The sequence below is a fragment of the Oncorhynchus nerka genome, linkage group LG5, assembly GCF_034236695.1.
Source record: "Oncorhynchus nerka isolate Pitt River linkage group LG5, Oner_Uvic_2.0, whole genome shotgun sequence".
NCBI classification, from domain to species: domain Eukaryota; kingdom Metazoa; phylum Chordata; class Actinopteri; order Salmoniformes; family Salmonidae; genus Oncorhynchus; species Oncorhynchus nerka.
The window spans coordinates 56,847,857-56,871,317 of record NC_088400.1 but is presented as its reverse complement, the minus strand read 5'-3'; the positions used below and the strand labels follow the sequence as shown (position 1 = coordinate 56,871,317).

At 44.0% G+C, this 23,461-nt stretch overlaps 1 protein-coding gene across 1 annotated transcript in view; it reads right to left on the bottom strand.

The window, feature by feature from the left end:
* LOC115129690 (zinc finger protein GLI2-like) overlaps window positions 1–23,461 on the bottom strand; it is an 82,291-nt gene that overhangs the window by 3,652 nt on the left and 55,178 nt on the right. The window contains 8 exon segments of the mRNA XM_029660315.2: window positions 44–413; window positions 1,505–1,768; window positions 3,095–3,259; window positions 9,842–9,991; window positions 12,818–12,958; window positions 19,063–19,173; window positions 20,101–20,299; window positions 22,596–22,797. Of these exon segments, the coding sequence (XP_029516175.2) occupies window positions 44–413; window positions 1,505–1,768; window positions 3,095–3,259; window positions 9,842–9,991; window positions 12,818–12,958; window positions 19,063–19,173; window positions 20,101–20,299; window positions 22,596–22,797 (1,602 nt within the window).

Genomic DNA, 23,461 nt, shown 5'->3' with positions numbered 1-23,461 from the left:
TTATGAAAACACTGGTTACTTCTTTCTTTTTATGTTTACTCACCGCTTGCTGGTATGGGCGGTAGCTTGGTGTTCTGGACTGGAGGAGCTGGATAATGTTTGGCCCACTGGCAGGAGTCCCTCGCCGTCTTCAGTTTCTCCTTCTTCAGGTGTTCTAGTCCATGGATGTGGCTGAGGCCTAGGTGTTGACGTAGGTGGAGGCCCACCCCGACCCCTGCTGTCCCAGACGAGAGGCCAGAGAAGGAGGAGTCCATGAGGGGCCCCGAGGGGTCGTCCAGTCCAGTCAGGTCCCCCATGCTGCCCCCGCCGCTGTGGAGGGCCATCTCTACTCCACTGTCATGGTTGGTGGAACTGCCAAGTGGCGACGGCTCGCTGCTACATGACGACTGACCACCAGGGCTGGACTGATACATCTAGAGAGAGAGAGAGAGAGAGAGAGAGAGAGAGAGAGAGAGAGAGAGAGAGAGAGAGAGAGAAACAACATGTTTATATCTAAAAAGGAAAGGGATCGCCATCTAACGAAGAGGAAGTAGAACAGTGATAACAGAACAACATAAGGAGATGTACAGTGAATCATGCAAGTTCTTTTCTCCACAACTTTAATTGTAAATAACGAGTGTTGGTTGGGGTGGCTACAGATTACAGCGCTCTTTAGACTTGTCTGTGAATTAGAAATGGGGGAGATGAAAGGATGCTTGAGTACATGCTAGGCCAGCACACGGGGCTATGAATCTGTGGCTCTCTGGGTTGTGGGGCTCCCCAGTCCCTCTTTATGGTGTACAGTATGAGGACTTCAGATTCTGTAATAACTATTATACACATATTTGGACTGTGTTCCTTACTGGCTATGGCTTGTCATACAGCAGCAGAACATGATGATAAAATGAAGGGAGATATTATGAAAGATATTCTGTAATGAACTGAAGCTCAAACTGAAGCTGTGCTCACCTTAGTAAGGTCTGTCCTTAAGGAAAGTTTCAAAGAGAAGAGAAATGGAAAGGAAACGTGCAGAGAGTGTTAGATAGGAAGGATAAAAGTTTGTTAGGTAAGATTTGCATGCCATTGTTAGTAGGGGCTCTGAGTGAGAAAGTAGAAGGGCATTATTTGTATTTAACCAGGCAAGTCAGTTAAGAACAAAATCTTATTTACAATGACAGCCCAGGAACAGTGGGTTAACTGCCTTGTTCAGGGACAGAACGACAGATTTTTACCTTGTCAGCTCGGGGATTCAATCTAGCAACCTCTCGGTTACTGGCCCAATGCTCTAACCACTAGGCTACCTGCCGCCCCTACAGTCTAACCGCTAGGCTACCTGCCGCCCCTACAGTCTAACCACTAGGCTACCTGCCGCCCCTTATCTGATTGCACAAATCTATAAAGTGGCTAAACCATAGATTGGGAGGGCACACATAACCGTACGGTAACCCAAAAACGGTCTGTGTTTGCTGAATTATATTTCCACTTCTACTCCAAATGATCTCTCTTTCACCAGATGATCTCTTACCACAGACTTCTCCGTCTTGATAGACTTGACCTGCAGGTAGTCCTCCATGCCTCTCGAGGTGCTGTCCATCTTCTCCTCCGTGCCCCGGCCTGTCTCGTTCTCTCCATTCTCTTTGGGTGGAACGGGTCTGCTGGGCGGCAGGTCGCTGCGCTGTTTCTTGGTGACGTGGGCCTCTGGTCCGTGGACTGTCTTCACGTGCTTCCTGAGAGAGCTGGGGTCCGTGTAGCGCTTCGTACAGCCGGGGACTTTACACACGTAGGGTTTCTGTGGATACAAGTGTATTTATTTCATCTTTATTTAGAAAGGTTATACTCCGATGGGATAAAAGAAAAGCACATTTTTTGTCCATAATGGCCGAAAAATGTTTTTTTTCTTTCAAAAACAAGGACATTTCTAAATGGACCCAAACTTTTGAACGGTAGTGTGTATTTAATGCGAAGCGATTTACAGTACAGTGAGTGTATACATTTAAATGTGGCCCCAGCGGGAAGCAAACCGACAACCCTGGCATGGTTACCACCACACTCTTACCAAGTGAGCCACACAGGATCCAGAGGGAGATCAATATCATGCAGTTCATATTCTGTTTAATAACATTCAAATACATGACTGGGAATTAGAATATCCATCCCCTCCTACTTACTCAGATTAGCTGTGACTAGCTGTTGTTGTAAACACGCAATTAGAGTGTATAAATTATGTATGCAAGACCAGTGACTTGTTGGTTCTGCTTACAGCCACAGAATATCACTAAGATTTATGCGGTTTCCAGTAATAAAGTTACAGTTATACTGGTGTGTGTGTGCGTGTGTGTGCGCGTGCGTGCGTGCGTGTGGATCCATGGGATGCTGTGCTCTCCCCCTTACACTTCTCTCCTCTATCTCCTGATGGATAGGCCAGTAGGAGGCTTGGAACGGATCCAGGGTTCATTTTGTATTGGTGATCTGCAGGTGGTCTGGATCTCCATTAGGGATGCCTACGCTTGATTCACACTAATGCACTGTGGGGCTGCCATGCTCATTAGTTCCGTACATCATTATTTACTCACACACACGCCTGCATACACACACACACACACACACTTAGGAACACACGCACGCACACACACACACAAACGAACACAACACACACACACACACGGCCGTGGGTTTAATGAGGCAAGTATAGACGTCCAAGAACAATCCCTGTGCGTGATGAGAAAAGGTCCACACATCTCATTTCAGCCTGAATATGTAAAAGGCTAGCAGACAACCGACAACCGATATTTTCTTGATGCCACAATCTTTTGGCCCAGGACCTTAAGGTAAGTCACAAAAGGTAGAAGAGTATTGATCCTACGCATGTCTGTCTAAGAGAATATCTAATGGACTTTATAAGTGAGTCTGTCTGAAGTCTTGGCAGGGCAGAATGGAGCTGCAGTGCTGTGCAGTGTGGGAGCTTGACAGCATCCAAAATGGTGCCCGATTGCCTGCATAGTACGCTGTTTTTAGACCAGGGCCCTGAAAGTACTGCGCTATGAAGGGGATGGGGTGGTGTTTGGGAGGCAGCCCCAGTAGGATCTCATTGAAGTGTGTGTGCGCGTGAGCGCACCTCGTTGGAGTGTGTGCGATTCTGGTGCTTGGCTCTGTCCGAGGCATTGGAGAAGGCTTTGTTGCATCCCTCGTGGTCACACACATATGGTTTTTCCCCGGTGTGAGATCGCAGGTGGGTCTTCAGATTCTCCAGGCGAGAATAGGCCTTACAGCAGCCCTCAAACTGCAAGAGAGAGAAAGGAAAACACCAAAGCAGTCAAACACAGGATCTTTGTACAGTGTATCACATCTATCCTTGTTTTCCATTCCTGTTTAATTTCTATAAAGATGTCCTTTGCAATTATTGTGTAATGAATGATACTCTTGTGTGGAGGCACATACAGTGCATTCGGAAAGTATTCAGACCCCTTCGCTTTTTCCACATTTTGTTACGTTACAGCCTTATTCTAAAATTGATTAAAAAAATAAAAAATCTCATCAAGCTACACACAATACCCCATAATGACAAAGCAAAAACTGGTTTCGGGATTTTTGAATCAAATGTAATCAAAAATAAAAAACAGAAATACCTTATTTACATAACTATTCAGACCCTTTGCTTTGAGACTCAAAATTGAGCTCAAGTGCATCCTGTTTCCATTGATCATCCTTGAGTTGTTTCTACAACTTTATTGGAGTCCACCTGTGGTAAATTCAATTGATTGGACATGATTTGGAAATGCACACACCTGTCTATATAAGTTCCCAATGTTGACAGTGCATGTCAGAGCAAAAACCAAGCGATGAGGTCGAAGGAATTGTCTGTAAGAGCTTCGAGGCACAGATCTGGGGAAGGGTACCAAAAAATGTCTGCAGCATTGAAGGTCCCCAAGAACACAGTGGCCTCCATCATTCTTAAATGGAAGAAGTTTTGAACCACCAAGACTCTTCCTAGAGCTGGCTGCCTGGCCAAACTGAGCATTCAGGGAAGAAAGGCCTTGGTCAGGGAGGTGACCAAGAACCCGATAGTCACTCTGACAGAGATCCAGAGTTCCTCTGTGGAGATGGGAGAATCATCCAGAAGGTCAACCATCTCTGCAGCACTCCACCAATCAGGCCTTTAGGGTAGAGTGGCCAGACAGAAGCCACTCCTCAGTAAAAGGAACATGACAGTCCTGTTGGATTTTGGCTGCAGTCACTGCCAAAGGTGCTTCAACAAAGTAGCTGTGCGCCAGAAGAGGAAAGAACTGATCCCAGCCATGAAAGCTGCCAGAGCTCGCGGGGACATTGCTTACATCCGCTATGACAGGCTCATTGTCCACCCCCCCTCCCAGAAGCCTGGAAGGGATGAGAAAGCCAAACCTATGGGTTCACACACACACACACCAATTGATTAATGACTTGCTAAATGTATATTTTTTTCTCTTACTTTGTTTGCTCTCTCCAGTATAATGTCTGTCTCTGATAAGCTACCCAGGAAAGGGCTGAAAATAGCCCATATTAATATGTGTAGCCTTAGAAATAAGGTTCCTGAAATCAATAACTTGCTAACATCAGATAACATTCAAATATTAGCCATTTCTGAGACTCACTTAGATAATTCATTTGATAATACAGCAGTAGCAATACAAGGATATAACATCTATAGAAGAGACAGAAATGCTTATGGGGGAGGTGTTGCTGTATATATTCAGAGCCATATCCCTGTAATGCTTAGAGAAGTTCTTATGTCAAGTGTTATTGAAGTGTTGTGGTTGCAGGTTCACTTGGCACATCTAAAGACTTTTCTTTTGGGGTGTTGCTATAGGCCACTTACTGTATGTAAATAGTATGTGTGAAATGCTTGATAGTGTATGTGGTGTAAACAGAGAGGTCTACTTTCTTGGGGACCTGAATATTGACTGGTTTCATCAAGACGTCCGCTCAAGAGGAAGCTTCTTACTGTAACCAGTGTCTGTAATCTGGTTCAGGTTATTAACCAACCTACCAGGGTGTTTATAAACACTACAAGTACAAGATCATCCAAATATATTGATCACGTTTTTACTAATGCTGTAGAACTTTGTTCTGAAGCTGTATCCGTACCCATTGGATGCAGTGACCACAATATAGTGGCTACATCCAGGAGAGCCAAAGTTCTAACAGCTGGACCTAAAATAGTGTATAAGAGACCATACAAAAGTTTTTGCTGTGACTCTTATGCGGACGATGTTAAAAATATTTGTTGGTCTGATGTGATTAATGAGGAGCATCCAGACGCTGCACTTGATCCATTTATGAAATTGCTTCTTCCAACTATTGATAAGCATGCACCTGTTAAGCAACTCACTGTTAGAACTGTGAAGGATCCATGGATTGATGAGGAATTGAAAAACTGTATGGTTGAAAGAGATGGAGCGAAAGGAGTGGCTAATAAGTCTGGCTGCACATCTGACTGGCTTACTTACTGCAAATTGAGAAATTATGTGACTAAACTCAACAAAAAAGAAGAATAAACTGTATTATGAAGCCAATATCAATGATATAAAGAACGATGGAAAAAACCTTTGGAGTACTTTAAATGAAATTATGGGCAGAAAGACAAATTCAACTCCACCTTTCATCGAATCAGATGGCTTATTCATCACGAAACCATTTGATGTTGTCAATTATTTTTATGATTATTCCATTGGCAAAGTGGGCAAACGTAGGCAGGAAATGTCAACAATGAACAGTAAGCAATTGTATTCATGCATAAAAAAACAAATAATGAAAGAAAAGCATTGCAAGTTTGAATTTTGTAAAGTTATGTGGGAGAAGTGGGACATTTTTTGTTATCGATCAATAATGACAAACCTCCAGGCATTGACAACGTAGATGGAAAGCAACTGAGGATGGTAGCTGACTCTATAGCCACTCCTATCTGTCATATTTTTAATCTGAGCCTAGAGGAAAGTCTTTGTCAGGGCTGGAAGGAAGCCAAAGTAATTCCGCTACCCAAGAGTGGTAAAGCAGCCTTTACTGGTTCTAACAGCAGACCTATAAGCTTGCTGCCAGCTCTTAGCAAACTGTTGTAAAATATTATGTTTGACCAAATACAATGCTATTTCTCTGTAAACAGATTAACAACAGACTTTCAGCATGCCTATAGAGAAGGGCACTCAACATGTACTGCACTGACACAAATGACGGATGATTGGTTGAAATAAATTGCAATAACAAGATTGTGGGAGCTGTACTGTTAGATTTTAATGCAGTCTTTGATATTATTGCCCATAACCTGTTGTTGTGTTATGGCTTTTCAACCTATGCCATGTTGTGGATTCAGAGCTATCTATCTAATATAACTCAAAGGGTTTTCTTTAATGGAAGCTTCTCTAATGTCAAACATGTAAAGTGTGGTGTACCGCAGGGCAGCTCTCTAGGCCCTCTACTCTTTTCTATTTTTTACCAATGACCTGCCACTGGCATTAAACAAAGCATGTGTGTCCATGTATGCTTATGATTCAACCATATACGCATCAGCAACCACAGCTAATGAAGTCACTGAAACCCTTAACAAAGAGTTGCAGTCTGTTTTGGAATGGGTGGCCAGTAATAAACTTGTCCTGAACATCTCTAAAACTAAGAGCATTGTATTTGGTACAAATCATTCCTTACGTTTTAGACCTCAGCTGAATCTGGTAATGAATTGTGTGGCTGTTGAAAAAGTTGAGGAGACTAAATTACTTGCCATTACTTTAGATTGTAAACGGTCTTGGTCAAAAACATATAAATTCAATGGTTGTAAATATGGGGAGAGTTCTGGCCGTAATAAAGAGGTGCTCTGATTTTTTGACACCATACTCCAAAAAGCAAGTTCTGCGGGCTCTAGTTTTGTCTAATCTTGATTATTGTCCAGTCGTGTGGTCCGGTGCTGCAAGGAAAGACCGAGTTAAGCTGCAGCCCAGAACCAAGCGGCACGTTTTGATCTTCATTGTAATCAGAGGGCTGATATAAATACTATGCATACCAGTCTCTCTTGGCTGAGAGTTGAGGAGAGACTGACTGCATCACTTATTTTTATAAGAAACATTGTGTTGAAAATCCCAAATTGTTTGCATAGTCAACTTACACACAGCTCTGACACACACACTTATCCCACCAGACATGCCACCAGAGGTCTTTTCACAGTCCCCAAATCCAGAACAAATTCAATAAAGCGTTCAGTATTATATAGAGCCCTAATTGCATGGAACTTCCTTCCATCTCATATTGTTCAAATAAACAGCAAACCTGGTTTAAAGAAACAGATAAAGCAACACCTCACGGCACAACGCCTCTCCCCTATTTGAACTAGATAGTTTGTATGTATGCATTGATATGTAGGCTACATGTGCCATTTTAATGTATGTACAGTGGGGAGAACAAGTATTTGATACACTAACTGATTTAGCAGTTTTCCTACTTACAAAGCATGTAGAGGTCTGTAATTTGTATCATAGGTACACTTCAACTGTGAGAAACGGAATCCAAAAATCCAGAAAATCACATTGTATGATTTTTAAGTAATTAATTAGCATTTTATCGCATGACATAAGTATTTGATACATCAGAAAAGCAGAACTTAATATTTGGTACAGAAATCTTTGTTTGCAATTACAGAGATCATACGTTTCCTGTAGTTCTTGACCAGGTTTGCACACACTGCAGCAGGGATTTTGGCCCACTCCTCCATACAGACCTTCTCCAGATCCTTCAGGTTTCGGGGCTGTCGCTGGGCAATACGGACTTTCAGCTCCCTCCAAAGATTTTCTATTTGGTTCAGGTCTGGAGACTGGCTAGGCCACTCCAGGACCTTGAGATGCTTCTTACGGAGCTACTCCTTAGTTGCCCTGGCTGTGTGTTTCGGGTCGTTGTCATGCTGGAAGACCCAGCCATGACCCATCTTCAATGTTCTTACTGAGGGAAGAAGGTTGTTGGCCAAGATCTCGCGCTACATGGCCCCATCCATCCTCCCCTCAATACGGTGCAGTCGTCCTGTCCCCTTTGCAGAAAAGCATCCCCAAAGAATTATGTTTCCACCTCCATGCTTCACGGTTGGGATGGATTTCTTGGGGTTGTACTCATCCTTCTTCTTCCTCCAAACACGGCGAGTGGAGTTTATACCAAAAAGCTCTATTTTTGTGTCATCAGACCACTCGACCTTCTCCCATTCCTCCTCTGGATCATCCAGATGGTCATTGGCAAACTTCAGACGGGCCTGGACATGCGCTGGCTTGAGCAGGGGGACCTTGCCTGTGCTGCAGGATTTTAATCCATGACAGTGTAGTGTGTTACTAATGGTTTTCTTTGAGACTGTGGTCCCAGCTCTCTTCAGGTCATTAACCAGGTCCTGCCGTGTAGTTCTGGACTGATCCCTCACCTTCCTCATGATCATTGATGCCCCACAAGGTGAGATCTTGCATGGAGCCCCAGACCGAAGGTGATTGACCGTCATCTTGAACTTCCATTTTCTAATAATTGCGCCAACAGTTGTTGCCTTCTCACCAAGCTGCTTTCCTATTGTCCTGTAGCCCATCCCAGCCTTGTGCAGGTATACAATTTTATCCCTGATGTCCTTACACAGCTCTCTAGTCTTGGCCATTGTGGAGAGGTTGGAGTCTGTTTGATTGAGTGTGTGGACAGGTGTCTTTTATACAGGTAACGAGTTCAAACAGGTGCAGTTAATACAGGTAATGAGTGTAGAACAGGAGAGCTTCTTAAAGAAAAACTAACAGGTCTGTGAGAGCCGGAATTCTTACTGGTTGGTAGGTGATCAAATACTTATGTCATGCAATAAAATGCTAATTAATTACTTAAAAATCATACAATGTGATTTTCTGGATTTTTGTTTTAGATTCCGTTTCTCACAGTTGAAGTGTACCAATGATAAAAATTACAGACCTCTACATGCTTTGTAAGTAGGAAAACCTGCAAAATCGGCAGTGTATCAAATACTTGTTCTCCCCACTGTATGTAGTTCTGTCCTTGAACTGTTCTTGTCTATTGATGTTCTGTATTATGTCATTCTGTATTATGTTTCATGTTTTGTGTGGACCACAGGAAGAGTAGCTGCTGCATTGCAGCAGCTAATGGGGATCCTAATAAAATACCAAATGTACTGAGTAAATGGTCTGAATAATTAAGTAAATGTGTTATTTGAGTTTTACATTTTTTATACATTTGCAAAAATGTCAAAATCAGATTGTTGCTTTGTCATTATGGGGTATTGTATGTAGATTGGTGATGGGAAAAAACGATTTAATCCATTTTAGAATAAGGCTGTAACGTAACAAAATATGGAAAAGGTGAAGGGGTCTGAATACTTTCCGAATGCACTGTTTATAGTCACCAATCCTAACTTTAGAAACAAATTTCCCCTTGACATCAGTGCATGATTTATGAGAAAACTTAAGGATTTGGCCTGAAGAGAGAAAAGTCTTAGATGTTGTACATGAGGGACTTACAATACAGTACCGTAGAGGATATATCTAGGTCTTACTGTAAGAAGGACCCATTGCCCTTACTGAAACTACTAACAAACACCCTACTAACCAGCTTAGGGACATCCTCTATGTGAATATGTAACGTAATCACACTAGAAGCATATTTTTATTCCCTTTCAAGAATGATCACGTGAAATATGGAGAAAAGCCCAAACGGCATTTCTAGATTTGTGTGTGTGCAAGCTTGCACACATCTGTGTGTGATTCTCTGTGAGTGTGAGTGTGTTTGTGTTTGTGTGTGTGTGACGGTACACTCTACAAATGTTTAGAGAGGCAAATGCTCAGCGAAAGGCCGAGCCTGGCGACGATCAGTTACTCACGGTACACTTGTGTGGCTTCTCCCCCGTGTGTCTCCTCATGTGAACCACCAGCATGTACTGGGCCTTAAAAGGCTTCTGCTCCCTGGAACACTCATCCCAGCGGCACACAAACTCCTTCTTCTCCCCGTGGATGTGGTCGTTGTTGATGTGCTGTGGGGGAGACACGCCCCGGATGACACGTGTTAATACCTTTCTGGATCTCTACAGCCTGTGAGACTTGCGGTCCCGACCAGTAACAACCCCCAGCCCCTACTCCCTAAACACTTGTGTCGATCTAAGGGATTGGATAGGTGTAGAGCAACCGTCACTCAGTTGTAGTAATTATTTTAAATCTACATAAGTGCCGAAGGGGAAGGGGCGGGGTTTTCTTTCTGTGCATGGCCTGTAACTTCTCCCGATGTTAATAATGTTGACATATTTCGCATTACTCATCTCAAATGTATATACTGTATCCTATTCTACTGTATTTTAGTCTATGCTGCTCCGACATTGCTCGTCCAATTATGATATATTCTTAATTCCTTTACTTTAGATTTGTGTGTATTGTGTGTATTGTTGTGAAATTTGTTAGATATTACTTGTTAGATACTACTTGTTAGATATTACTGCACTGTTGGAGCTAGAAACACAAGCATTTCGCTACACCCACAATAACATCTGCTAAACACGTGTATGTGACCAATACAAGTTGATTTGATGTTTCTCTCCCCACAGAAGTCCCTCTGAGGTTGTCTTTTTTATTAGGTCTCTAGCTGTGTTCTGTTCTGTCTGTCGTTGAGTGTATTTGTACTACTTAGAGAACACACTATCAACAGGAGACAGAGGTTCTCTCTGTGACAGAGGTCTATTAGAACAACTCAATTTCAGGTTGTGACAGAGGCGGAGCAGCCATTTGCCCCTATCAAAGAAATGAGGAGTAACGCCATCAATCAAAGTTTGCCGTTAACTTTCCGTTTGTCAGACAGTGAAGGAAAAAGACGTGCTTGTGTTGTCGGGACGCACAATAGGCAGTGTGGCTCTGTTTGATGAGTTCCACTAGTCTACTTTTTTCCACAAGAGGGGTTCTACGGTTAGGGAAATTAAAATCAATCGTCCAACAGGCAAATGCTCCTTTGCTCCGCTCTGTTTGTATGTGTCTGAAAGGGCAGCCTCTCAACACTTTCATTTAATGGAATTGCCCTGTGACGGATTTCCAACTCTCTTATCCAAGATTGATGTGGCATCCCGCTGGCTGGCGTGCATAGCCTAGGACGAATGGGTCTGGACAGGTATTGTGCACCTCCCTCATTAGGGCTGTAGTGTTTGAGTGCAGGGGCCCAGTGAGTGTGGAGGGATTACAACTCAAACACCGCTGTTTCCTGGGATCCTTTGATGAACACATCTGCAGAAAATGACTTAATACCCTGAGAACATCAGGAATGACTAACAACAAGGTAACCAATAGGATGCTTGAGTTTCAACCGTGCAGCAACTAAATAAACCTTTCTCCTTGCAAGAGTTTAGCGCTAACAAGCATATTTGCATTCACACACACACACACACACACACACACACACACACACACACACACACACACACACACACACACACACACACACACACTTTGGTGACAAGGACCATCATTGTACATATTCCTTAGGCTACTCTCTCTACATGTTGGTTAAATGTCTGGCCCATGATAATTAAGCCAAAGACACATGGCGGTTGAGCGTGCGTTGACTGCTCTCTCAGACAAGCAGCTCTTTGTCCGTAACTGCCTAACCTAAACCATCCTGGCCTATCATTAGGAAGGTGTTTGTGTGTATGTGTGCCTATCATTAGGAAGGATCTCGGAGGTTTCACGTTCAGCTGGAGTGTACCTGTCGGTGACTGAGTGAAACAATGAGGATAGATAATGGAGGCCATAGTCAAAGCTCCTCTGTGTTACAGTGCCCCCCTTCTCTCTCTCTCCCTCTTCCTCTCTATCTCGCTTCCTCTATCTCGGTAACCTGCTCTCTCTCTCTTCCTCTTCCTCTCTCTTACACACTCTTCCACTCTCTCTCACTCACTCACTCTCTCTTTTTGTCTCTCTCTCTCTCTTCTATCTCTCCCCCTCGCTCTCTCACTCTGCCCCCCTCTCACTCTCTCTTTCTTTCTTTCTCTCTCTGTCTGTCTGTCCCCCTCTCTTTCTGCTTCAGTGACAGGCTGGAATGCCCCTGCTCGACCAAGACTCTACATGCCGAAAAGTTCAAAAGAGTAAAACAATCCCAGTCTCATGGAAGCTAAACGCTAAGCTTACTTTATGTGAACAACCAATGAATCACCTGACTCTCAGTATCTATCTGGAGGAACGCATAATAAAACAGGACCCCAGTTGAAGTCCATTGACAAGCCTTAGTCTTAGGCAGCACTAAAATATGGACTCTTAGTTTGTTAGAGGTTACTGTGAAGACTAAATCAGGGAGGGGTTAAGGGTTTAGTGTTCCTGGCAGGATGGCTTTATGTTGGGCTTCAGAGGTCAGAGGTTAGGGAGCTCATATAGACCTAGAGGTCTGTGGGATTTATTCTGGACCTATTCCAGCTGCACTGACAGGCTGACCTCCTCTCTCTCACCACACACTCATTAGATAGCGACCTTCTTCTGCTCTTGGCTCAGGGCCCGGTTTCTTCGTTAGAACCACAGGTAACATACTTAGCTTTAAGGTGCTTTTAGGAAACAAGCTCCGGGTTGGTTGTTTTAAAACACACAGGAACATTTTCTGAGCTAGTTAAAGAAAAAGGAAATGCTGGTCTGATCCCTGTCTCCTGTCCCCCGTCCCCTCCTGTCCCCCGTCCCCTCCTGTCCCCCGTCCCCTCCTGTCCACCGTCCCCTCCTGTCCCCCGTCCCCTCCTGTCCCCGTCCCCTCCTGTCCCCCGTCCCCTCCTGTCCCCCGTCCCCTCCTGTCCACCGTCCACTCCTGTCCCCCTGTCCCCTCCTGTCCCCCGTCCCCTCCTTACATGGACCAGTTGTTCCTGCGTGTCGTACTCCTTGGAGCATCCTTCCCAGTGGCAGTTGGTCTCATACACCATCTCTGGCTCATGCTTGCATTCATCTTTATCCAAGTCCTCCTTCAGGCCCAGCATCCCACCTAGATGATCCTGTTAGAGTTAGAACACGAGAAAAGAGAAGAAGACTTTATAGTCCATTCTCTCTTACAGTCTAAGAAATATGTCTTATTTATTTTAACCCAACACAAGCCATTAACACTCCTGCCGAAATTATACTCAACAACACTTCAACCAGGGATGCAAACTAGTCACCTTTTGGTGGAAGTCGCCGTTTTGAATTCGTCTAGATCCAATAAGAAAAGTTTAGGATGGGAGGAGGGCTTTGGATCACTACTGGCTGTAAGCGAACGAGTGCTGCGCGTTTGGAGCAATACTGTCTGTATATCCAAGGCTCAGCCTATCGTTCACATAACAGCAGAATGCAGCGCAGCAGGCGACTGAAGAGGCAACCAACGTGCCTGTTACAGTGGAGAGTGGGAAGGCAAGCTTGCCCTGAACGAAGCCCGACCATGGAGACCCGGGTGAGAAGATGATGAAGCGTACTTCATGAGCTGGAACCGAAAAACAACTGGTATTCGGAAAGTTTGAGGTGAGGGAGAAAGTGTGGTGGAACAAGTATTGTTAGCATTGTCAAGTGTCTTGCTAGCTGGATCGAATTCTCCGTTAGCCAGCCAGAGAAATGTTGAGCAACATTAGCCAATTTATCTGATCAAATAATTTAGTTTATGGTGTGAAAATTAGATGGCTATTAAAATCAGACAGCTAACGTTAGATAGCTAACGTTTCAACATCAGATGAGCTAACATTCGTGGCCTAACCAATTCGCTTTAGTATTAACTGGTATACGACTCCTTGCCGTTCCTCAAGTTATAACGCGTTAGTTGCTTACTGGACCCTGGCAATCTGTGTGAAATGTTAACTGGCTAACTAGTTAACGAACTAACTACTATCTGTGAACTAATGTTTTCCCTCTACAATTTGTGGTTTATTTACAGAATGAGAGAATTAGGTGAAAATGAGGCGTTGCTTGTTAAACAAGTGGATTCAGGGATCAAGTGTAGCTGGAGCTGGGCCTGGTTTAAACTGGATGCCACTATAGAGGTTAAAGGAACACCACACACGTCCACTCTTTCTCACATTTTCAATACAGTGGATAAAAAGGGGTATGCTAGGTGTACTCTCTGCCTGAAAGAGATCAATTATGCCAACAAAGAGTATCATGCTCTGATGGCACATTGTAGAACCGATGTCCACAGGCAGAAAGTGTACAATGTTATAATGTGCAGTGTAGGCCAAATATATGACTTTTGTTGTGTTGAATTTGACAGTAACACTTGTGTATGTGAGTGAGGGGGGGGGATTATTAAATGTTTTACTCAGTGATGGTTATTTTTGCACACGTATCCTTGTGCACTTGATCGATGTCTACTATAGTGGCCACTATAATAAATAAAACTCTTGAACGTGCCGTCCTTGGCCAGCTCTCCCGCTATCTCTCTCAGAATGACCTTCTTGATCCAAATCAGTCAGGTTTCAAGACTAGTCATTCAACTGAGACTGCTCTTCTCTGTATCACGGAGGCGCTCCGCACTGCTAAAGCTAACTCTCTCTCCTCTGCTCTCATCCTTCTAGACCTATCGGCTGCCTTCGATACTGTGAACCATCAGATCCTCCTCTCCACCCTCTCCGAGTTGGGCATCTCCGGCGCGGCCCACGCTTGGATTGCGTCCTACCTGACAGGTCGCTCCTACCAGGTGGCGTGGCGAGAATCCGTCTCCTCACCACGTGCTCTCACCACTGGTGTCCCCCAGGGCTCTGTTCTAGGCCCTCTCCTATTCTCGCAATACACCAAGTCACTTGGCTCTGTCATAACCTCACATGGTCTCTCCTATCATTGCCATGCAGACGACACACAATTAATCTTCTCCTTTCCCCCTTCTGATGACCAGGTGGCGAATCGCATCTCTGCATGTCTGGCAGACATATCAGTGTGGATGACGGATCACCACCTCAAGCTGAACCTCGGCAAGACGGAGCTGCTCTTCCTCCCGGGGAAGGACTGCCCGTTCCATGATCTCGCCATCACGGTTGACAACTCCATTGTGTCCTCCTCCCAGAGCGCTAAGAACCTTGGCGTGATCCTGGACAACACCCTGTCGTTCTCAACTAACATCAAGGCGGTGGCCCGTTCCTGTAGGTTCATGCTCTACAACATCCGCAGAGTACGACCCTGCCTCACACAGGAAGCGGCGCAGGTCCTAATCCAGGCACTTGTCATCTCCCGTCTGGATTACTGCAACTCGCTGTTGGCTGGGCTCCCTGCCTGTGCCATTAAACCCCTACAACTCATCCAGAACGCCGCAGCCCGTCTGGTGTTCAACCTTCCCAAGTTCTCTCACGTCACCCCGCTCCTCTGCTCTCTCCACTGGCTTCCAGTTGAAGCTCGCATCCGCTACAAGACCATGGTGCTTGCCTACGGAGCTGTGAGGGGAACGGCACCTCAGTACCTCCAGGCTCTGATCAGGCCCTACACCCAAACAAGGGCACTGCGTTCATCCACCTCTGGCCTGCTCGCCTCCCTACCACTGAGGAAGTACAGTTCCCGCTCAGCCTAGTCAAAACTGTTCGCTGCTCTGGCCCCCCAATGGTGGAACAAACTCCCTCACGACGCCAGGACAGCGGAGTCAATCACCACCTTCCGGAGACACCTGAAACCCCACCTCTTTCAGGAATACCTAGGATAGGATAAAGTAATCCTTCTCACCCCCCTTAAAAGATTTAGATGCACTATTGTAAAGTGGCTGCTCCACTGGATGTCATAAGGTGAATGCACCATTTTGTAAGTCGCTCTGGATAAGAGCGTCTGCTAAATGACTTAAATGTAAATGTAATAATAGAACAAAAATAGAATGCCTGTTTGTTTCATTCTACTTTAAGATGTTTTTTCCCCCAAGTGCAATATTTAGATGTGTGTGTGTGTGTGTGGCAACAAGCATTCTATTGTAAAGGCTGTCATGGCTAACTGCAATATTAGTGTATTGTTTTTTCATTTGCAGTAAAGTCTAGGCAACAAATAACATTGGATTGCTTTCTTTACATTTTTTAGCTGTGAGTTAGTGTAACGGATGTGAAACGGCTAGCTAGTTAGCGGTGGTTCGCGCTAAATAGCGTTTCAATCGGTGACGTCACTTGCTCTGAGACCTTGAAGTAGTGGTTCCCCTTGCTCTGCAGGGGCCGCGGCTTTTGTGGAGCGATGGGTAACGATGCTTCATGGGTGTCAGTTGTTGATGTGTGCAGAGGGTCCCTGGTTCGCGCCCGGGTATGGGCGAGGGCACTGTTACATTAGGATCACATTAAGCACTTTTTATTTTACACACAGGGACTGATCATGTAGATCATATGCCTTGTCTAATTGGTTAGAACCTGCATTTCCCCCTAGCAGGGATTTTTTGCATGTTTCAATGCAACAACAAAAAAGTGTCACCTTTTTGGGCCCTCAGCAGTTTGCGTCCCTGTTCAACTATTAACTGCTACTGGTGTGGGGAGGGGACACCCTGACGTTATCCGAGATAGCCCAGATTGACTAGCCTGGAGGAACAGAGTGACAAATAATGTACATGTAACAGACAGAATTTTTTTTCTGACCAGGCAGGGATTCGTTGACACGTCTAAGACAGTTCCCAGGCCTGCAGGCTGTGTGTGTGTGTGTGTGTGTTTTGTGTGATGTGCAGCCCATCCCCTGGTCTCCTCTTTCTCTCTCCACAGCTCCAGCCTCCCATCCTTCCCTGCTCCAATGTGCTGACTGCAGCATGTTTATCTCTGCCCCGCGCCACTATCTTCATCAATTCTACTGGCCCCAAGACGACTGTGTACACCGCCATCCCCATGCATCAGGCACAAACCCAAACCTGCCTCTGAGTCGGAGAGGAGGGCTCCGCAAATTTGTCAAAAGAGAGAGAGAGCGAGAGAGAGAGAGATGCACCTCCGATGACAATAACGTCTGGCCAATATTTCATTGAAATGAAGTGCTGTGGCACAGTTTACAGCAGCCAGGGAGAAAAGAAGAGCGGGGAGGAACAAACGAATGGATGCAAAGCTCTTATCACACAGAGTTTTTCTTCTTTCAGCCGTAGCAGAGAAAGAAAGGGGGTCAGGGGACTGGCTGGTTCCCAGGGGTCTGTGTCAGTTCAGGACAGAGGACTATTTGGGGGGAAATGGCAGAGGAAAGGAAGCAACGGAATTTTAAAAATTTATTTACCCCATCAGTTGCAGAGGATTGATCATTTTTTAATATGATTTTTCAAAGCCGATACCGATTATTGGAGGACCAAAAAAAAAGCCGATACCGATTAATCGGTCAATTTTATTTTTTATTTTTGTAATAATGACAATTACAATAATACTAAATTAACACTTATTTTAACTTAATATAAAACATCAATACAATCAATTTAGCCTCAAATAAATAATGAAACATGTTCAATTTGGTTTAAATAATGCAAAAACAAAGTGTTGGAGAAGAAAGTAATATGTGCCATGTAAAAATGTGTGCCATGTAAATTATGTGCCATGTAGAAAAGTTAACGTTTAAGTTCCTTGCTCAGAACATGAGAACATATTAAAGTTGGTGGTTCCTTTTAACATGAGACTTCAATATTCCAAGGTAAGATGTTTTAGGTTGTAGTTAATATAGTATTTATAGGACTATTTCTCTCTATACCATTTGTATTTCATTTATCTTTGACTATTGGATGTTCTTATAGGCACTATAGTATTGCCAGTGTAACAGTATAGCTTCCGTCCCCCTCCTCGCCCCTACCTGGGCTCGAACCAGGAACACATCGACAACAGCCTAGGGTAGCCTAGTGGTTAGAGCGTTGGACTAGTAACCGGAAGGTATTGAGTTCAAACCCCCGAGCTGACAATGTACAAATCTGTCGCTCTGCCCCTGAACAGGCAGTTAACCCACTGTTCCCAGGCCGTCATTGAAAATAAGAATGTGTTCTTAACTGACTTGCCTGGTTAAATAAAGGTAAAATATATATTTTTTTTAAACAGCCACACTCGAAGCATCGTTATCCATCGCTCCACAAAAGCCAAGGGGAATAACTACTCCAAATCTAAAAGCGAGTAACGTTTGAAACAGTATTAGCACACACCCAGCTAACTAGCTAGCCATTTCACATCGGTTACACCAGCCATTAGGCTGATAGGCTTGAAGTCATAAACAGCGCTGTGCTTGCGAAGAGCTGCTGGCAAAACGCACAAAAGTGCTGTTTGAATGAATGATTACGGGCCTGCTGCAGACTGCTCTATCAAATCAGACTTAATTATAACATAATAACACACAGAAATACGAGCCTTTGGTCATTAATATGATCGAATCTGGAAACTATCATTTCGAAAACAAAACGTTTATTATTTCAGTGAAATACGGAACTGTTCGGTATTTTATCTAACGGGTGGCATCCATAAGTCTAAATATTCTTGTTACATTGCACAACCTTCAATGTATGTCATAATTATGTAAAATTCTGGCAAATTAGTTTGCAATTAGCCAGGCAGCCCAAACTGTTGCATATACCCTGACTCTGCGTGCAATGAACGCAAGAGAAATGACACAATTTCACCTGGTTAATATTGCCTGCTAAACTGGATTAGTAGTTATAACTAGTGATTATGATTAATACTTTTTTATAAGATAAGTTTAATGCTAGCTAGCAATTTACCTTGGCTTCTACTACATTCGGGTAACAGGCAGGCTACTCGTGGAGTGCAATGGTTAGAGCGTTGGACTCGTTAACTGTGTGGTTGCAAGATTGGAACCCCTGAGCTGACAAGGTGAAAATCTGTCTGTTCTGCCCCTGAACAAGGCAGTTAACCCACAGTTCCTAGGCAGTCATTGAAAATAAGAATGTGTTCTTAACTGACTTGCCTAGTTAAATAAAAGGTATATATATTTTTATATTTGTTTAATAATCGGAAATCGGCGCCCAAAAATACCGATTTCCGATTGTTATGAAAACAAATCGGCCCTAATTAATCGGCCATTGAGATTAATCGGGCGACCTCTACCCTCAACACATCATTCTCTTTACATCCTATCAACCCGTACTTCTCACTTACTGTACAGGGCAACAAGGTTCATCATGACAACTGTTTTATAAAGTAGTAGATCCCAATCCCATTCTTACCGGAGAGCATGGGGACAGCGGCCTCGGATACTCCACCTCTGTCTTCACCTTTGACCTCTTGGTGATCATGGGATTGACTGTACTGCTCACTGCCGAGTCCCCACATGTGTTCTGGAGTCGAGGAGCGGAGAGAACAGGAGAGGAGGGGAGAGAATAAAATAGAAGAAAAGATAGGGGTTAATACAGGACTCGGGTCAAATAGACATTCATACATCAGAGGTGAGCCACCACAGAGACTAAACAATTTCGAGTGTTTTTGTGATGAGAGGGTGGAGTACAGTATGAAAACATCCCATCCATCTACAGAGTGAGCCCACTGCCTGGGGCTTCAGTGTAAACCTCTGGTGACTCCTGGAAAAACTTTGGAGACGAGAGTAGGCACACCCCACCACCTACACAGTTAATGCTTCACTATAAGCTGACACAGGCAGTATCTGTCCGTTGGCTTTAATAGTCATGCTAGACTGTGATTCTGGGATTGCACTAAACCACAGCAAAGTGTTTCTAATCAGAGGAAGATTTTGTATCCCTCTTGTGTTTACTGTGGTCTGTAACAGAACCGTGGGGTTGGGATCGTGTGTGTTTGGACAATGAGGGTTTAATGTCCCCAATCCCCTTATTCATGGGTATGGAGTTTACCTTACGGAGGGGCATTTCAGTGAATGGTATGATAAGAACCACAGAGACGACCACAAACCACAGTGGATGTATACAATGGGATGAGGGAAGGAGACAGCAGTATTTATGTTTTAAATCATCTTAAAACAAGTTCACTGACAACGCAAACAAACAGAAGAAAATTGTACGGCTATAGATGTCATGCTGGTTTGATTTGAGCGTCCCACACACTACCAGAACTTCCAGAAGGCCACAGGGCAAGGCTCACATTTGGCGGTTATGGATAATGAGAAGATCTACCTCGTACCAGACAATGTAGGCACAGTTCAGGAAGAAGATGAACAAACTCAAGGAGAAAAGTCTTCGCACATCAAAGCTGGTTTGCATACCACCGTTACCAAAGAAGAAGAGCAGTCTCACCTTTGACTGTGAGCCATTGTTGTGGTTGTGTGAGGCGGGGGGCAGAGAGGAGAGACCCAGGGCAGACTGGCGACTGGAGAAGATGGGTGGGGGCTGGATGAGAGGAGGGGTGTGGCCGAACACACTCAGGCCTCTCTGCTGGGACAGGAGCTGCTGGTAGGCCATGGGGTTGATGTGATGGGGGAAGGTAAAGGACGGACTGGAACACAAGACATTAACGCACATGAGAGATGTGTCTCTTATCTCCAACTGTGACACAAAATTCCACTTGCAACCCAGGTAGTCTAGAGGTTAAGTGTGTTGGGTCAGTAACTGAAAGGTCACTGGTTCAAATCCCTGAGCTGGCCAGGTGAAAAATATATAGATGTGCCCTTGAGTAAAGCACATAAACCTAATTGCTCCTGTAAGTCAAGAGTCTGCTAAATGACTCAAATGTAAGTCACAACTTTTCACCTGAACTCAATGTTAGTCATGTATAAGGCTGTGGCAGCCATGAAGTTCTGTCAGCCAGTGATTTTCAAGCCAATAACTGTCCGTCTCACGGTAACTGAACATGAATTACCATAAACACATTTAGCATCTCCTGGCTTCCACACATAGTCTACAAGCCACTGATGGCAGACCTTTGGAACATCTACATTTTAAAAATGTCCTTTAAATCCTCGAAATGTAGCTTACACTATCACAATAAATCCATGATTTATTTTAGACAGGTCTAAAGAAACTTGATATGAAGAAAAAGTAGAATAGAATAGTATAATCTGAGTTGTACTTATGTTCGGCCCTGATCTGGCTATACCATATGGCTGTGGGCTACACTAGTTCATTTAGCAGACAAGATTTGCTTAGAATTCCATGACATTATTTTATATTATTGTATATTATGAAGAATACAATTGAACATAGCTGAATAAAATAGAGAGGATATTTTCTCCAAACGATTTGAGGAAGTGCGCACATGTGGCTATTCTGTGTTGAGTGAACAACTGTCACGCCCTGACCTTAGAGATCCTTTTTATTCTCTATTTTGGTTAGGTCAGGGTGTGACTAGGGTGGGTAGTCTATGTTTTCTATTTCTTTGTTGGCCTGGTATGGTTCCCAATCAGAGTCTATCGTTGTCTCTGATTGGGGATCATATTTAGGCAGCCTTTCCCACCTGTTGTGTGTGGGATCTTGTTTTTTTTTGTGTAGCTGCCTATGAGCAGCCCAGAACGTCACTTTTAGTTTTCGTCTGTATTGTTTTGGTGAGTTTCATATTTATTAAACATGTGGAACTCTATGTACGCTGCGCCTTGGTCCATTTATTCTTCCAACGATCGTGACATTAACAAAGAAACAGGTACTCCTATATGCTTAAATTAGAGTTATTAATGTAACTTTAGTTGTGTTACAAATGTGTTTGTTTCAATTTTTAATACAATCTAAGGCTGCATGATGCAACTCTTTTATTCATTTATTTATTTCACCTTTATTTAACCAGGTAGGCTAGTTGAGAACAAGTTCTCATTTGCAACTGCGACCTGGCCAAGATAAAGCAAAGCAGTTCGACACATAAAACAACACAGAGTTACACATGGAATAAACAAACATACAGTCAATAATACAGTAGAAAAATCTATATACAGCATGTGCAAATGAGGTAGGATAAGGGAGGTAGGGCAATGAATAGGCCATGGTGGCAAAGTAATTACAATATTGCAATTAAACAACTCTATTGATGATTTGAAAAAAGTTGCATGAAAAGCATGAACTCTGCTTTGTTTTTTACGCAGGATATACACACTTCATCAGTCTCTCATTCACAATTTGACAATAACTTGATAATGCCTTCAATTTCCCGGCTGCATATCCTTTGTGTGGCCGCAATGTCCCCTAACAAATCCATTCCTTTTGCGCCCAAAGTGGCCGTTGTGCCGTTGGGCTGAATATAATAATTATAATTCCCTTCTCCCGGCTGCGTGCTGAAGCACCTCTCACTCACATTGCTCTCTGTCAAGTGATCAGGTCTTTCTCACAGGCTACAAGTGAAGACAGACAAATCGGGGACACAACTGCGCACGTCCTTATCCAATTCCGAGGCGCATATTGAAGATATTGGAAGAACTGTCCACATTTACTTTTCGTCAGCCTAACGAGTAATAAGTAGGCCTAATGAACAGCAATAAGCGTGAATGTTCCACTAGCAGGAAAACGCCATTCTCAAAAGGGACCACAAATGTGATTATGCATGTAATGCTTTTATCATAAAGGTGCATTTTTATGGTGAAAATGATCTTCCCCAAATTTGAAACTATGCCAGTTAGGCTCCACGCCCCTTGTAAAGCGGATTAATGTGCTTCATTTTATGAAGTTATTTGGCCACTTTAGTTGTGATACAAACTTGATCAAAATATATAGGCCTAGGGGCTAGGCCTTATGGGTCTCCCGGTCGGGACACAGCCTGAGATCGAACAATCATTCGTTACTACATATTGACTAGTTACTGGCTAGGGTACCTGATGCCTCCAACAGAGAGGTGTCCGTAGGAGCTGCTAGCTGCAGAGCTGGAGCGTGAGTTGTTGATGTAGGCCACCAGAGAGTTGGGCGAGGTACGGATCATGGTCTGCAGGTCGATGCTGGCGTCTGAGAGAGGCGAGATGGACAGGGCTCGCTTTCTGTTCAGCCTGGGGGTCAGTCTGGGACTGGGGAACCGTGACGCTGTGGAAAAGAAAAACACACAGACACATACAGACCGTTAGTCTGACACCCTCTGAACTTCTCCTCTCGGCTTCTCCTCCTGGCATAGCTGCATCTGATTCAAGTATGCAGAGACTTATTGTCGTAGTTTGCATATACTGAATACATACAGTACATGTGTGACGCAGACAAAATGTATGGTCACATTTGTGTTTATGTATTGTTTCTTTGTATTGGGGAAGAATGCTTTTACTGAATTGTCAGTCCTCCAAGGTTTCGCCATTGCGATGGGTTGATACTACCGCTCGCTTAGAGCTAGCTCCGGTCAGTTGGTTGCTAGCTTCGGTTGGCGCTATGCTAGCTTGTTCAGTAATTTTTCGGAAATTAGCATTAATGTCATTTGCAATAGTCTTGTCGTTCTATTAGCCCTTCTTACACTGGGTGAATGTGTTTTGAGCATGGGTATAAAGTGACTTCTAATGAGTTATACCTGTCACACCATGATCTGTTTCACCTGTCCACCCCCCTCCAGGTGTCACATGACACACATCTTCTGTGTTCTGTGTTCTCTATTTGTTCGTTGCCAGTTCGTCTTGTTTATCAAGTCAGCCAGCATTTTTGTTCTCAGCTCCTGCTTTTCCCAGACTCTCGTTTTCTCGCCCTCCTGGTTTTGACCCTTGTCTGT